Below are 16,514 nucleotides of genomic sequence, written 5' to 3' on the forward strand. Positions count from 1 at the left end.
TCCATGTGGATGGGCCAAGAGGGGACCTGGGCAAGATGGCCCTACCTGGCAGGTAGAGGAGGGTGAAGGGGTAGGTTAGTAATCTTTAAAGGAAATAGCCAGCCCTAGGACTTTGTGTCCTCCGGCTCAGGAAGAACCGAGACCTGCTGCTGAGATTCTGAGAGTAAAGCCGAGGCTAGCTCTGGGAGTTGAGGGTGGCGGTTTCTTGGTGCGATCAAAATGAAAAAAACATCCTGGGTAGAAACAGCCGTCTTGCTCTGTTCCTCGCCCCTGAGCTTCGGCCTGGCTGCTGCTATGGTTTGCATTTTGTTGACCAGGAAGGCTTGACTCCTGGATATTTTGGGGTGTCTTGGAGCTCCTTCTTAAAATGGGGTGACCCAGAAGGGAAACTATGTGAAGTCCCTTCAGGGTATGCCCTGGGGACAGGACTAGCAGGAAGGGCATTTAGGAGTGAAATTCACAAAGGAAAATGGGGGGGGGGGGTCTCAAGAGGATCCTCAGCCCCCTGGCCACCCTGCCCTCAGGAAAAGATTTAGACTGACTCGAGGGCAGGGTTAAGGTCTTCTAGGAGGACTAGTCCCTCCCACTCAGCGGAACCTCCCAGGGCTCTGTTTGTATCCAGCCTTGGGGCCTTTGGCCTTGTCTCTGTATCCACCCCCAGCAACTTTACTGAGACCCCCACGAGCCCACAGCAAACTGGTGACCTCGCCTGGCAGGTTCTGTTCTCCCAGAAATCCCTGTTTCTGGCCTTATCTGTCCCCTCAGGCCTGAGCCAAGCCCTTTCCCAGGCTTCCAGCTCAACCTCCCCCACAGCCAGCTGCCTGCTGCCGCTGCTGCCAACCTGAACTTTTTAAAACACCAAATCTCTTCTTTATCACCCTGCCCTTAACAGTCTTTCACTGTTGCCTGATTGGCTCCCAGTTTAAACAAACACACAAACAAAAGCCATGAAAAAGTTTCTTAGTATTGGCACTGTCTCCTGCCTGCTTTGCCTCATCAGCTTTTTCTGGTCTCGTTAGCAGCCCCCATGCCTGCTTTTGGATCTGGTGGTCTCCTGCAACCCCAGAACCCTCCCCTACACCCCTACAGACCATGCCATCTCTGCAGGGGTCTGGTGGGACGGGTGGGTCAGGTAACAGCTTCTGCCAGGAAAATCCTCATCCTCTAGTCTGGTTGGTGGTCTGGCCCTCCCTCCCCCATCCTGCACTGGTGGGGATTGTTTCGGCTTCTCTCTGCACCCCAACAGCAGGAAGTGCACATGTATGTGTGCCGTATGTAATAGCCATTGCTGGGTTCTGGTTCTGGTCCGGAAGGCCTTTCGCCCTTAGGTTCATTTTTTTCAGATCTCCTTAAGCCAAGTAGAAATAACTTCCATGAAATTCTTTGGCAAATATCACCTTCTCCTTTATTTACCCTAATTTATGAGAAGTCTGGATACCTTGCAATCATGGAAAGCAGTCAGTGCACTCAACCAGCACCCAAGAATGCATCCACGGGGCTTGCGGACCGCCTGTGGGAGAAGGGGGTGACCAGCAGGGCAGGTCCCATCAAGTGATTGCTCTGTGTGCTCTTAGGGCTGGGCCTACTATCTTTATTCTCTCTCCAGATGGAATGGAAATTGCTTTTTGAGGGTTGTTTCCATGTCTGGTTTATTTTTGTTTCGCCACCTGTGCCTAGCACGTTGCCTCTCCCTCCGAGGAGGCCTCCCGTGAATGGATGATCTCTGGGCGAAGCAACTGAGAGGTCGTTTCTGCTCGGAGCAGCCGGACATCTGATGCTGTAGGGGCCTGACTCTGGCAGCATCTTCCAGAGCCAGAACTTGAGTGTGAGTGTCAGTGCATTTGTGTGTGGGCCTGTGCTTTGCGATACTGTGAACAGAGGAAAACTCCATCTGCCCACAGTCCCCCAAGAAGAGAGACAATCAGGTTGCCCTTTGAATGCATCTCCCCTCCCACCCCCAAAAGAATGTGTCTCTGGGTCCGTGCTCAGACCCTGCAGACCGGGACTGGCTCTTCCTGTGCATTGTGGGTGAGCCTCTTCTTGCTCTTCATCCCCTTGGGCTGCCAGACCCCAGAAGAGCTCCATTTATTCTGGATGGCTTTTGGAGCACACTGTGCTTCTGCCAGCATTCTCCTCCAGGCCTCTGAGGGGAGAGGGTTGCCCTGGCAGCTGAGGTCCTTGGTTTCCCGGTGGCATGCGCAGGGTTCCTTCCCGGTGCGTACCTGAGAAGAAGCCCTGACGGCTTTGCTATCTGACACCAAGACTGGCCTCGGGAAGGCTGCCTCTTCCCCTGGTCATGCGCACTAGCCGGCACCGTCTACACGAAAAATAACCACATGTGCGTAATTTGTAATTTCCCAGGAACATCGTTTTTGAAAAAAAAAAAAAAAAGGTAAAAATCAAAGCAGATGAATTTAGTATTACTATTTCATTGAACTCAGTCAAGCTGAAAGGCTGGCTCACGCGCGATCTGTGACGGCTGTGTGTTTCACAGGTGCAGCCTTGGTCTGGAGCAGGCATAATTTAGGGGTCCGTGGTCCCCTGAGACCCCCAACTCCCGGCCTGGACAGCCTGGACAGCGAGACGCACGCTCTAGAGGAGGCCAAGGCCAGTGTTCTGGCCCCACCCCGCTCGGAGATGCAGCTGCCACACCTTCAGTCAAGGTGAGAGGGCTGGAGGGACTTCAGTACAGCTCTCTCTAGAGCCTCTGTGGTGCCTCGCCCAAGCCTTTCTATTTATCATCTTGCTCTCTGCCGTTATCTTCCCATCACCTCAGACCCCTGCATTCCCTATGCCTTGCCATCTGGAGGAAATTCTTTTGTTATCGCCGTGTTTCCAGATGAGGAAGCTGAGGCCTTCAGCCTGCTGAGTAAACCCTCCCAGGGCAGGCGGACTTCATAGCCTGTGAGCTTACCTGTTGTTCAGTGCTGAAACTCAGCCTGACTCACAACTGTGTTCACGGAGCCTGCCTCCCTCAATTAAACCCAGAGCTCAGGACCTTTGCTTTTGAGCACCTGGCAGAAAACAGCAATAATAATAAAGAAAAAGTCTGTTCTTGTCTGTGACGTTAAACCCAAAGTTACAGTAACAATGGGTCATCCACAGCATGGACAGCAAGTCACTTTGTGGTGTAAAAGTCACAGGTGTTTGGACAGACTTGAAATGACATCCCAGGGGATTGCGGTATTATTTTTCAGTCCAGTCAGTGTAAGACCTGAGACACATGTGTAAGTTCTGGATTCAGATCTCTCCTAGTGAGGACAGATTGAGCTACCATTTTCTTTCTTTCTTTAAGATTTGTTTTGTATTGGAAAGGCATATTTACAGTGAGAAGGGGAGATAAAAATCTTCCATCCGCTGGTTTACTTCCCAAGTGGCCTCAATGGCTGGTGCTGAGCTGATCCAAAGCCAGGAGCCAGAAACCTCTTCTGGGTCTCCCACTTGGGTACCAGGTCCCAAGGACCTGGGTGGGCTGTCCTCGACTGCTTTCCCAGCTACAAGCAGAGGGCTTGATGGGAAGTGAGGCAGCCTGGGTACAAACCAGCACCCTTATGGGATCCCAGCTCATGAAAGGCGAGGACTTTAACTACTAGGCTACTTCGCTAGGCCCTGAGCCGGGTAGCTGGACTCCTGCCTTGAGTCTTGGGCACATTAGTCTGGTGTTCCTGCCAAGCACACGTACACAGGCTGTTTGTTTTCCTTCTCTTCCCCCCTTAGGCAAGGTGTGCGGTAGTGGGGGTGTTGGTGCTACACTTCCCCATTTCCTCTGCCAGGCTGCGCAGATGGAAATAGGTTGTTGTCTTCCACCCTGAGCGGTTGTTGGTATCTCAGGGGGGTTGGAGGAAGCTCTGATACTGGAAACTCACACTTCCGGTGTCAAAACCTTGCCTCTTTCCTGCTGTCCAGGCTCCTGGAAGGCAGAGGGTGAGCTTCGGAACCAGCCAGGCTCTTGGCACCTTTATAAAGGGAGGGAAGATCTTTCTTTTTTTTCCCCCTGACAAAGGATCACCAGTAGGGCAGGCAGGCGCAGAAGCTCACCAAGCATTCACTGGGCTGGACTGCGGAGCGCGCAGCGAAACCAACGTCCTGCTTGTGCGGCGTCCTGTTGATCGGTAACTCCCTAGGGTATGGAGTTGGACTCGAACAGCTCCGGAAGGTTTTTATTTATATTTATTATTACTGTTTTGTGAATGTTGGGTGAGTGGGCACAGTTTTGTCAAGCAGACACACTTGGGTGTCTTTTTCTGCCCTGCTTGCACCTACAGCCCCGGGGATCTCAGCCACTTGACCCACTGGGCGGACCTGGGATCTGCTCGGCAGCTCCCCTCCCTAATCTGCCTGGGTGTCTGTGCCACTGTGCGCCCCCAACGCTGTGCGCCCCCAGCACACCCGCACCCCGGGGGAGCTGGCGTTGCCCGCCTGCATCGCGCTCAAGCGGTTTTGCCGGGATGTAGGAACGGGCGCAGTCTCCGGACGCTTCTCGTGGGTTTCCGCAGGGAGCAAATTCTTTTCGCCTTCTAAGTCGTGAAAGGTGACGCCAGCACCCGCGAGTGCCACTCCAGGAGAGGGACTCTGACAACATTCTCCACCCCTCAGGCTGTAACCGGTGGTGCCTGGTCCTTCTTTCCCTAGGAGTGGATCCCCCGCCCCCCCCATGCTCTGCTGCCCCTGAGCCTACAGGTCCGAGTGCCAGGGGCGACCCTCACTCCCTTCCCTGCCCCAGCCCCAGAGGGGCTATGGCCGTTTGGGAAGTTTCTGGGTGGGGGCGAGGGGGGGAGCCGGGCAGAGTGACCCCCGAGCCTTATGTAATGGGAAGCCCTGGCTGCAGGAGGGAGCGAGACTGACATTGAGACCTTCCAGTGGGGAGGGCAGCTGCTTGTCCTGGAGTCGTTTGCCACAGCGGAGGCAGTTCCAGGAGAGAGAGAGAGAGAGAGAGAGAGAGAGAGAGAGAGAGAGAGAGAGAGAGAGAGAGAACCGACTGAAGACGCTTCGGGAAATCAGAAGGCGAAAACAGCCGCAGGAGCCTGAGCGTTTAAGCCAACAGCAGGACACGTGTAGCGAGTCGGCTGCCTTCCAACTTCTGTCCTGGTCCCTGGGGGATTTACCCTTTGGGGCACTCCAAGCCTCGAAGTGCACGGCCAGGAGCGAATGAATGGGTGGGGGGAGAGAGTCGGGCTCCTTGATCCTATTTCAGTCTTTCTCTCCCGGAGCGCAAACTCTGTCTGCAGTTATTCGGGGAAGTCGGGGATTGAGACCCGACTCGGGTGCTCGGCCGAGCGGCTCCACGCCGGGCTCGGTCCCAGCAGGAGCTCTGGCTCGCGCGGTACTGCCCCTTTAAGACCTGCTTGCTCTCGGGCTCTACAAAAGGGAGTGACCTCTGGGCTTTGACAGCTCCCCTAATAACTACCACCGCGCAGGCCCCGCCCACCTGGCGGCCAGCCGCGCCCATTGGCCGGCGGGCCGGTATCCCGTGCTCTGATTGGCCCGCCGCTTCCCCTGAGCGAACCTTTAGAACTCTGAGACAGACAATATTCTGTTACATTGTAGCAAAATGGCGACTGTCATTCACAACCCCCTGAAAGCGTAAGTAAGACTAAAAAAATGTACATATTCCGCGTGGTTTCAATATGAAAAAAAAGGCGCCTTCTGCGTGCCGAGCGCCGCCAGTGCCCTGCGCTTGCGGGCGCCTCCAGCTGCAGCCGCCGCTTCTCTTTTCTTTCAGCTCTTACTTCTTCGTTTTCTTTTTCTTTTTTTTTTCCCTCTTCCCACCTCCCTCCCTCTCCCCCCCACCCGGCACCCCAGCCAGCGCGCAGAAATGTCAGGAGATGCAATTAACAAGAAGAAAATTGTTACATTTGCTTTGCGCTTAATTGGCGGATCCGGAGAGAGAGAGAAGCGGAGAAGGGGGTTTTCGGCGGCCGGGGAGCCGGCGCTCGCGCGCGGCGGCCGGGGGTCGCGGGCGGCTTGGGGACGGGCGCTCCCCCGAGTCCCCCAAGCTCGCCAGGCTGGGCACGGGCGCCGGGCAAGCAGCCGCCCCGGTGCACTTGGCGGAGCGCGGCGTCCTCTACCGAGCCCCGCGGCCCGCCGGAGGCAAGCGGACCGACCGCGGCGGCCGGGGAGTTTGCTGCAGGGCGCTCGCCGCCTTCTCGTGGCCGCGGGCGGGGAGTTTGTGCAAACCTTTTGGAGTTGCGGGCGCGGCGGATCCCGAGAGCTTCGGGGGAGCTGAGGGGTGGCTGGCTCCCCGGTGGGGAAGGCACCCTGGGTGGCAGCGAGGGGTCGCGCGCGCGCGTGTGTGTGTGTGTCTGTGCGTGCGCGCGCGGGTGTACTGGCTGGGGTCCATTCCACGGGTCCACTCGGGGGCGGGTCTGGGGTCGGGGACGCTGCGGGGCTTGTGAATGGTGCTGTCGTCTGCTCTTTTGGGACCTGCCGAGGCGAGAGGACGGGCGGTCTGGGGCTCCCAGCCCAAGCAGGCGGCGCTGCCCGCGGCTCCGAGCTGGGGGCAGGTGCCTCGCGGAGACTTTGAGCGGACAGCCGGATCCGGGTCGGAGGGGGCCCCGGGCTGGGCAAGCCCCCGCGCGGGGGGCCAGCCTCCAGGTCCAACCGCCAGTTCCTGCCCGCCTGCCTTCCTCCTCTTCATCCTGGCTTGCTTGCTTGTTTCCTTCCTTCCTTCCAGTCAGTGGAACTGTTAAGCCGCCAAGTCCGCTCATGATCGCAGAGCTGGGGGTGGCGGCCTGGGCAAACTAGTGTCGCTTTACGAGGGGTGCTCTGGGCGGAGGATTGGGCTGGGTCGGAGATTGGCTCCCCTTGAGGTGTGGGCCTCTTCACCCGGGACCTCCCTGCGCCGTGGGGGCCGCTGGCCAGGGGCAGGCGAGGTGCAGGTGGGTGGGGACTCTCGCCGCTGTGGTGACGGGGGAGATGGACCCGGGTTCTTTGAACTCTGCATGTCCCCTGCCGTTCTCTTGCCTTCCCTCACACGGCTCTTTTTAGGGGTGGAAAACTAGGTTTTCAGTCTGGGGCGGGGGAGTGGTAGCGGGGTTCCTAATGCCAAGGACGGGGGCGGGGATGGTCAGACCCTCGTGCACCGGCTGCTTTCCTATTCGTATGAGCGATAGCAAGGCACTGGGACTGGAAAGCGCCGGGTGTGGGCGCTTTATGGTTTCTGAACGCGAATGTGGCAGTGAGAGGAGCTCAGATGCATGGCAATCTGAACACCCGGCGTTTCTCACCCGAGAAACGAGGTTGTTTGGTGGTAGAATACACAGGCGGAACTTCACCGCTTCCCAGCTCGCGCCGCTGCACGCGGGGCCCTGAGTTTTTTCTGCTACCCCGAAGCTGATGAGCAGTTTCTCCTTTTCCAGCTTTCCAAAACCGTAGAGCAGGGTGGATGCCACCTGGGAAACTCAAGCTGGAGACACCTATTTCACATGTGCGTCTGGTTTGTTGCCTACTGGGAAAGCAGTCTGCCGGTTACCCAGGAACCTGCTTACGCGCGGGCAGGCACAGTCTCCCAGCGCCCCAGGACGCCCCTGCTCGCGTGTATGTTGGGGCCACAAAAAGGTGCGCGTTTGGGGAGGGCGTCTGCGTGTGTTGGATTTAGGGGTAGGGGAGGCGACCAAGAAGCGAGAGGGAGGGAGTCTAGTCCCGGTTGGTGAGTGGAATTAGTTCTGAATTATATATACCCTTTGCCACGACAAACGGTTGCATTGTGTTTGCAAGCCTAGGTCGCCGCAGCATACGCACTGGCACGCCCTCCCTCCCCGCCTTGGTTTCCAGGTGGGAGTCCAGTGGTCATTTATAATTAGCCACCCCAGCCTCTTTCCCTGCAGGAGAAGAGGCGTAAACAATGCAGCGCTGCCGCCAGCCCAGTTCTTCACCCAGAAGCTTTAAAAACTCCTGCAGGAGCACGGGGCACTTGGTGCTGGAGACTCGGGCACCAGCTGCTTTTATATTGCAGAGGAAACTTGCTTCATGAAATGCCTTCTGTATTTCAGTTGTTTGTAAAAGTTGCTGATCAGGAAAACAATGGGCACATGAATAAATTATGTATGGGATAAATTAGAACAAAGCAGAGAGAGGCATGAGGCTGAGGGGCTGGCCGGTGGTGCCCAGAGGAGGGGGCTGCGTGGGCCCCGAGTGGGGAGCGCTGTTTGCACGTCTGTGTCCCTCATGGACATTGCAAGGGAGCTGAGTGGCATTAGCATTTTCTCTGTGTGCCTCCCGAGTCTCTCTGGCCCTCTTAAAAACAAAAGCCAAACAACAGCTACGCCCCCTACAGAATGTGGTCACACAAAGCTTCCCCAGAGGATTGAAGGATGAAGTGGGAGTGCCTGTACTAGGGAGAAGTCAGCTCAGGTGCGGGACAGCCCCTTGTCTGCTCCGCTGTGGCCTGTCTTTCACGTACCCTGGCTTTTTCCACTTGGGACATTGAATAATTCAGTTAGCCGCGGTGACTGGCTGGCAACATTTCAATCTCGGTGCTTTGGGGTCTTCCTTAGGGCCCGAGCTCTTGGAGCCACATCTCTCTTAACAGTTTGGTTTTTCTCCTGCTTGTCTTTGATGCGCCCAGCTCCCCCTTTTTCCTCTCCTTGTTCTACCCTTCACTCCCTTTTTCTCTGAAACCTGGCTTCTCCGTCTATTGTCGCCTTTAACATCTTATTACTGCCCCACAGGGTGTTAGAGGCAAAACCAGGAGCCACCCGGACTGATCAGATCACAAAGGGGACTCAGCAGGTGGCCGCCACCACCAAGCTTTCACATCTGGACAAACAGGATTGAAAAGCACTGATGGGCATGTGTGATGTGTAATGTATGCTTCACATTAGTCAAGTGAGCCGCTACAGTGAGGGAAGAGTGTGTGTGTGTATAGGGGGGTGTCTTGTTTCTTTGAGAAGTTAAACATTAAAAAAAAAGTCTTTATTTGAAAAGAGAGAGATGTTCCATTCACTGAACCACTGCTAAAATGTTCATAAGAGCCAGGTCCGGGCCAGTCTGAAGCCAAGACTCAGGAGCTCCTTCCAGGCCTCTTACACGGGGGAAGGAGATCTAAGAACTTGAAGCTTGCACCTCTCAGGAGCCTCCTTTAGCAGGAAGCTGGACTGGAAGTGTAGGCAGCCCTTGAACTGGGCACTGTGGTCTGGAATTGGAGGAGTCTCACCTGGTGCGCCACTGTGCCTGCCTGCACCCATTCATTTCTTGTATGCACCAGCAAGAGAAGGGCCGGGGAGTGAAGGGAACCTATGAGAGGTAACATGAGTAGGTTTGTGTGTTGGTCCCCTTGTTACATTCCAGCTGATTTCTGGATAAATATTGCATCCAGTGTCAGTTCTAGTCCTTTTACTTTCTTTATTTTTAAAATACTTTATTCATTTATGTTTGAAAAGCAGATATTAGTGAGATAGAGAGATCTTCATCTGCTAGTTCACAACACTGAGCTGATCTGAAGCTGGGAGCCAGGGACTTCTTCTGGATCTCCCATGTCGATGCAGGGTCCCAAGGCTTTGGACCATCCTCCACTGCTTTCCCAGGTCATAGGCAGGAAGCTGCGTGGAAACAAACTGGTGCCCAAATCGGATGCTGGTGCTGCAGTGTGGTGGGTTAGCCTGTTGTGACACACATGCTGGCCCTTGTTCTAGTCCTTCTAGTCCTTTTTTTTTTTTTTAAGATTAATTTTATTTCTATTGCAAAGTCAGATATAAAGAGAGGAGGAGAGACTGAGAGGAAGATCTTCCGTCAGATGATTCATTTCCCAAGTGAACGCAACGGCCTGTGCTGCACCGATCTGAAGCAAGGAACCAGGAACTTCCTCCAGGTCTCCCATGTGGTTGCAGGGCCTCAAGGCTTTGGGCCATCCTCCACTGTTTTCCCAGGCCACAAGGCAGGGAGCTGGATGGGAAGTGGAGCTGCTGGGATTAGAACTGGTGGCCATATGGGATCCTGGCACGTTCAAGGTGAGGACTTTAGCTGCTAGGCCATGCTGCTGGGACCTTTTTTTTTTTTTAAGATTTATTTATTTATTTATTATTGGAAAGTCAGTATTACAGAGAGGAGAGAGACAGAGAGAAAAATCTACGGACTGGTTTACTTCCCAAATGGCTGCAGTGGCCAGAGCCGAACCGATCTGATCCAAAGTCAGGGGCCAGGAGCCAGAGAGTTCTTCCAGGTCTCCCACTTGGATACAGGGTCCCAAGGCTTTCCCAGGCCACAAGTAAGGAGCTGGGATATGAACCAGCAAGGCGAGGAATTGAGCCACTAGGCTACCACGCCTGTCCCCCTAGCTCTGGTCCTAACATTCTGGTTCAATTCCCTATATCTGCAGTCAGCACTTTAAACAACCTACTCTTTTATTAAGTTATCAGAACCTGAGTTTATATTCACTTAACTGGGAATGCCTGCCACCTTCTGCCTGACTTGATTATGCACATATGTAACTATTATTATAACTGCCTACTTAGAAAAGAATCACTGCTATTATTATTTAATTATTGCATATAAATCAACAGGGCTTTACCTCAGGTAATTACTTATTTATAAAGAATGAGCAAGCCATTTTGTTCCGCTGTGAACACACACACACACACACACACACACACACACACACACACACACACACACACACTTAGAGTTGTATTGAAACTGCGCGGTAAGGAGTTACTTGGGTACAGAGCTCTGGAGAAGGAAATATAGCTAGTGCAGCCAGGTCGTGTGGCACAGGTGACTCTCGGATCTTCATGTGTTGGAGCATTTTCTGATTTGAATACCCCATCTTCTAGTTGAAAGTGGCTGTGCAGGCGGCAGCCAGAAGTCAGGCCCCTCAAGAGCAGGTTTTGTTATCAGAGAGCAAGGAGTAGGGAGCCACATTCCTGGTTCTAATCTCTTAGCTGTTTCTGTGGGGGAGGGGGAGATGTGGGCAGGGGCCGAGTGGAGAAGAGTGGGGTTGGGACTTGGTGACACGCAGCAGCCTTTTATGGATGTTATCTTAGCCCCGTATGACAAAGGACCCTCAACATCTGAAGGCAACAGGTGCCAAGGAACCATCTTGTTCGTCTGTTTCTGGTTGCCCCTGTGAGGAAAACCCTCACTTCTCCAGCCCTCATTAATTTGCCTCACTTTTCAGTGTGGTGAATGCCTGGGAGAGTCACTCCTACCAGAACCCAAGTGGGGGCATTGTCACAGGGTCAGCCTCTGAAAATAGCTCTGCCTCCAGACCCCTTGGGAGACATCGGATCTTAGCTGTGGGCTGGGACTCTGGGTGGCTGTGCTGGAGGCGTCTCATCCTGCTGTGTGTTTTGGAACCATGCAGGTAGCTGGGATGTGTGTACATCTGAGTGAGATCATGGTGCGTGAAGCCGCTTCAGGGCTGTCTGCTTGGATCAGTGCAAGAAATAAAATGCCATGTTTATATATATATATTTATATATATATTTCTTTGAGAGAACACTTGCATTCCTTGGTTCACTCCCCAGATGTCTGCAGTGGCTGGGGCTGGTTTCCATGTGGGTGTCAGGAACCGGGTTACTTGAAGCCGCATTGCCACCATCTCCCAGCGTGTGCCTTAGCAGGGGGCGGGCCTTGGGAGCCGAGGGCACCCTCAAGCACAGACATTGTAATGTGGGTGCAGGTGGCTTAGCTGCTGTGCCAGACCCCTGCCTATGGAGTGCCTCCTTCTGAGCCTGCTTCAGAAAAAAACTGGAAACTGAGGCTGAGGTTCCTATTTTTTCAAAGTGCAGCCCTGGTGGTTGCAGCAGCAGTGAGGGCTGGGTCATGAAAAGCCACCCTCCCCCCAGGCCAAGCCTGTTTATTATCCCAACCTCTGCAAAGTAACTTTTGTGTTTTCTGAGTGTTTTGAAAATCACCAGAAGACAGAAATGTAGCCAAATGTGGCAGCCCTCTTGCCAAAAAAATCCTGCAACCACTGAAACGTATAAACATATTCATATATATAAATATATATTTAATACATTTTATTATTAAATATATTTATATGTATAAATATAAATATATATATTGCCCAGTCATGGTTTTCCATCAGGAGGTTTATGTAAGCATGACCCTAGTTTCAAATACTCTAAATCAGAAGGTATTTAACAAAGGAAGATAAGGAGAGGCTGGGGGAGGGAGAAGGGAGGGAGGGTGGAAAGTGGATAAAGCCACTGTGTGGTCCGCAGCTCTGCTCACAGAGATGGTTGCTTAAGGGTGAGGAGGCCGGTAGCTCAATTCATTACAAGTTCTCAAAGTTTTCTCCTTTTGTCAGTGACTGGGGAGAGATGTGGTGTTGTAGTGTTTTCGTGATTTGTTTTTCTTACTGGTCTGGTTACTGGTGTTTCACAGTCTGCCAAACCCTACGGATGAATGGAGCTAGTGCTGTAAAACTGTCATGGGGGAAGGTTTTTGAAGCCTGTGATTTGCATTAGAGTTTTAAAAGCAGTGGTTTCGGAGGTGTTGGGGTGGGAAAAGCAGAGTGGCCTGGAGAATTTCTAGGTTGTGAGTTGGTGTGTGGTGTGGTTCGAGGCTGGGAGGATGAGCACAGGGGGAGAGACAGAAGCTTAGAGGAAGCCAAAACTCAGGGAAGCAGGGAGAGACCAGAAGCTTAAGCTTGGAGTTCCTAATCACAGGGTTCAAATAACCCACTGTGAGTGCCCACCCCACACCCCGGGCTCTGTCCTGAGCCTGGGGAATAATGGATTGTACCCTATATTCCTTTCCTCTGCCCTCTGCCGATCCAGCGACCACGGCCAGGTCTGGTCGCTGTGAATCGACGAGCTCTGAGCGTGATTCACCGTCACAATCGGCTGTTCATGTTCTCTGCAATTGGAAATCCCACCAGTGGGTTTCTCCCATCCGCAGGCACGGATGGCTCGGTCACCCGCCCCTGTGCGTTTCTCACCAGTGGCTTCTCTCGCTGGCCTTGGCAACTTCCCGTTAATGGAGGAGACAGTGCTCTGGGAGAGGAATCCGGTCCTCCAGCTGGCCACCAGGGCAGCTTCTCCGGGCTGCATGTTCCTGGTCTGGAAGAGGATGAGCAAGTGAGCCTGTGACTGCTGGCATTCCTCCCAAGTCAGACCTTCCCATCTCTTCCCGTGGTTGATCAGGAGGACACTTAGGGGCCAGAGGTCATCTTTTTCTTCTTTTTTCTTTTAAAGTGAGATTCTAAAGGGAATCATGAGACTGAGAGTCCCTCAGTTTCACCATCCTGGCCCAATGTTGCCACCAGGTGCTCCCACTGAGGGTTAGAGGGTGTGGTGGGCCACATGGAAAGGAAGATTTTTCTCTGATGCTTCCTTTGGAGCCCTTCACTTTATCTCTCAAAGAGATGGATGAGAGAAGAAAGAGGAATTAGAGGACCCGGAGGTGTATTGTGATATTTAAAGGTACTTGTGAAAAAGGCTGGCATTACAGATAACATTGGCTTTTTTCCCCCTGCCTATCATGTACACTGTTGGCGGTGGAAGGGCCACCATGGCTCTGGCTGCCCTGGGCTCCGTTTATCCACAGTCCCTCTGGTGTCCTCCTGTACTGCGACACCCGTCCAGGTAGAAGCCCCGTGCTTGCGGCTGCAGGTACCCGGCTCTTCAGGGAGCTGAGGTAGGCGGGCCTGTAGTGATGTCTCACTGAGCTGCTTCTAGTGCACCAAGAGTGGCTGCTGAGCCAGAAGATGGAGGTGCCCAGGAGACGAACATGCTGGGTCAGGCCCACCCTGGGGCGGATGTGGCCGAGTCTGCCCTGGAATTCCCTGCCTCTCCTTCAGTGGCATGCTTTTAGAACCTCCCAGATCCCGTGGGGTAATTATCCCCTTTCCTTCTGTTGCAAAACCCCCTTGGCAATTTTCTGCAACCCTGAAGGAGGAAGAAGGAGCTGAAAAATGTTCAGCCAGTGCCCAGGAGTCAGAGTGCACATTCAGGAGCTGGGAGCTTCTTCCAGGTCTCCCACACGGGTGCAGGGTCCCAAGGTTTGTGCCGTCCTCTGCTGCTTTCCTGGCCACAAACAGGGAGCTGGAAGGGAAGTAGAACAGCTGAGAAATGAACCGGCGCCCATATGGGATCCCGGTGGATTCAAGGTAAGGATTTAGCCGCTGAACCATCATGTTGGCCCCTCTCACCCTTTACAAAGAACTTTCATTATTTATTTATTTTTAAATTTTAAAAAAGATTTACTGTATCTTTATTTTTATTGGAAAGTCAGATATGCAGAGAGGAAAGACAGAGAGGAAGATCTTTGTCTGTTGATTCACTTCCCAAGTAGCCATAACAGCTGGAGCCGTGCTGACTGAAGCCAGGAGATCGGAGGTTCCTCCGGGTCTCCCATGCATGCGGGTGCAGGGTCCCAAGGCTTTGGATCGTCCTCTACTGCTTCCCCAGGCCACAAGCAAGGATCCCAGTGCATGCAAGGTGAGGACTTTTTAGCCACCAGGCTGTGGCGCTGGGCCCTTAAATCTTTTTTTTGGCTTTATGTAAGTTTTATTTTTGATGATGTTTACATAGTTGATTAGGGCGGGAAGGGTTGAGGATTAGGGGAAAGTGGGTGAGACCTTGTTTCCGAATTTTCTTTTTCCTGTGTCTAGGGGAAGGGGGGAAATAGGGGCAAAGCCACACCCAATCTCCTAACTGCCTCAGTACCCAGGGATGGGGAACAGCCACTGGCTGTCATCCCAGGGTCCCTGATGTGGAGCATGCTCTGAGTGTTCTGCTCAAGTGGTTTTGAAAACTCTGAAATGCTGGCGATCTTACCACTGGGACGATGAGTAAACCCTTGCAAGGTCCATTGGTTGACACAGTCCACCTTAGAGTCTCCATTCGCCCAGGTATTTACTGTCAACGCTTGACTGGGATAGTTGACCAATTTTTTTCTATCTTCCTTTGTACTGGTACCAGCTGTCCTCTGCAGACCCCAATGGACTGCCATATCCTCCATGTGCATCTGGGCATGTAGTTCACTGTCTAAGTTCTGTCTAAGCCACTGGGGAGACCCAGTTCTGACATATGCACTCCACAGTCAGACCACAGCTCCTGCGATTATCCCCATGGTTGGAGTTCTGAGTCCACTGGTTCAGCTGGGTGGGATCCCCAAAGAAACTTTGTCTGAAGTGATCCCAGACTGACTCGTGTGTAGTTGTTGGTGTCAGCTTTGGCTTAGTCCATCACCCACATTAGCCTATGCACACATTGGTAGTTGCAATTGCTGGGTCAATTTTGTCTTCATTCCCATCTCTTACATATTGGTGCTGCCGCCCAGCTCAGTCCTGCCCACCACATGTTTGACTGCAATGTGCACTAGTGGGAGCTTCAGCCTCGTCAGAGCGACCCCCAATGATCCCCACCAGGCCTGCCCCCAGCCCTGGTTCCTGTGCTTGCCAGTATGTGTGGCAGACTGTTCTAGTCTGTCCTATGTACCATTCAGATCTCATACATGTCAATGGGTGTTGAAGTCTAGCTTAACCCAACAACTCCACTGTTCAGCCCACACTCATGCTAGCAGGTGTAAACTGCCTGTCTGGCCAAGGAAGCACTGAGCCCTGAATTCCATGCTTACCGGTGGGAGTTGCAGCCCATCAGAGAGGTGCCCACAGTTTCCCTACTGGGCCCTCTCTCAGTCCCTCATCTTGCATTCTCCATGTGGTTCTGCAGTCTAGCTTCACAGGATTTGACCCAGTCCCAGCACTTGCCAGCTGTGGCAAAACCGAAGTAATACTTATTCTGGCTCATGTGTGCAGCCAGCCTGGCTCTCCTCCTAAAACCCTCTTCACATACAGGCCAACAGGTGTTATGGCCCTGCCCATCTTGGTCTGCCCCCAGTCCCACCTCTTACACTCACAGTGGGAGCAGGCTGGTGGGTGCTGCAGACTAGCTCAGCCCAGCTAGCCCCTAGTCCTGGCTCTAACATGAACTGGTTTGTGTTGTGGCTTGATCTGACCCATCCTACACCTGTCCTGGTTCTCATATCTACCAGTGGTGTTATACTGGCCCAGCCTGGCTTACCCCCATACCTGAGCCACATGTATGTCACGGGTACTGTAACCTGGACAGGTCTATGCTTCTCCCAGCCTTGGTTCTTATGCTCACCTGCAGGGACTGTGCCTGACGAAGCAGATCCCCAAACTCTAGCGGATCTCCTCCTTGTGGCAGATCTCATGCAATCCAGTGGGTCCTTGGCCCAGACTGTCTTAGTCCACCTCCTGTCCTGGCAGGAACAGCAGCCCTGCCCAACTGGCCCACACCCATTCCGGTTCTTACTGTTAACAGCCCAGCCACACCTGGTTCACACCCAGACACAGCTCTTGTGTGGTTCAGTGAGTGCCGAGACCTGGCCCAGCCTGTCCTACATCCACCCTCTCTCTCACGACCACCAGTGGGTGCTGGAGTATAGCCCAGTCTGGCATACCCCAGACCCTGTCTACACCCTTGCCAAGGGATATTGCCATCATGTCCAGCCCAGATGATCATTCCCATTCTGGCTTTCGTGCTCACTAATGGCAACCATCAGCCAGCCAGGGCATTCTTAGCTCCCCAACAATGCCTGTT

The 16,514-nt window shown here is 53.5% G+C and overlaps 1 protein-coding gene across 7 annotated transcripts in view; it reads left to right on the forward strand.

Moving 5' to 3' along the window:
* Window positions 1-5,529: 5,529 nt before the first annotated feature.
* DPF3 (double PHD fingers 3) overlaps window positions 5,530-16,514 on the forward strand; it is a 264,129-nt gene continuing 253,144 nt past the window's right edge. For 5 of the 7 annotated variants that reach the window (XM_040975347.1, XM_040975345.1, XM_040975348.1 and 2 more), the window contains exon 1: window positions 5,552-5,583. In XM_040975347.1, the coding sequence (XP_040831281.1) occupies window positions 5,552-5,583 (32 nt within the window). Of the gene's footprint in view, window positions 5,584-16,514 lie in introns of all 7 variants that reach the window. The other 2 variants (XM_040975349.1, XM_040975344.1) reach the window with 2 other exon arrangements.

The sequence above is a fragment of the Ochotona curzoniae genome, unplaced genomic scaffold (assembly GCF_017591425.1).
Source record: "Ochotona curzoniae isolate NIBS_2020 unplaced genomic scaffold, NIBS_Ocur_1.0 contig_2688, whole genome shotgun sequence".
Lineage (NCBI taxonomy): Eukaryota > Metazoa > Chordata > Mammalia > Lagomorpha > Ochotonidae > Ochotona > Ochotona curzoniae.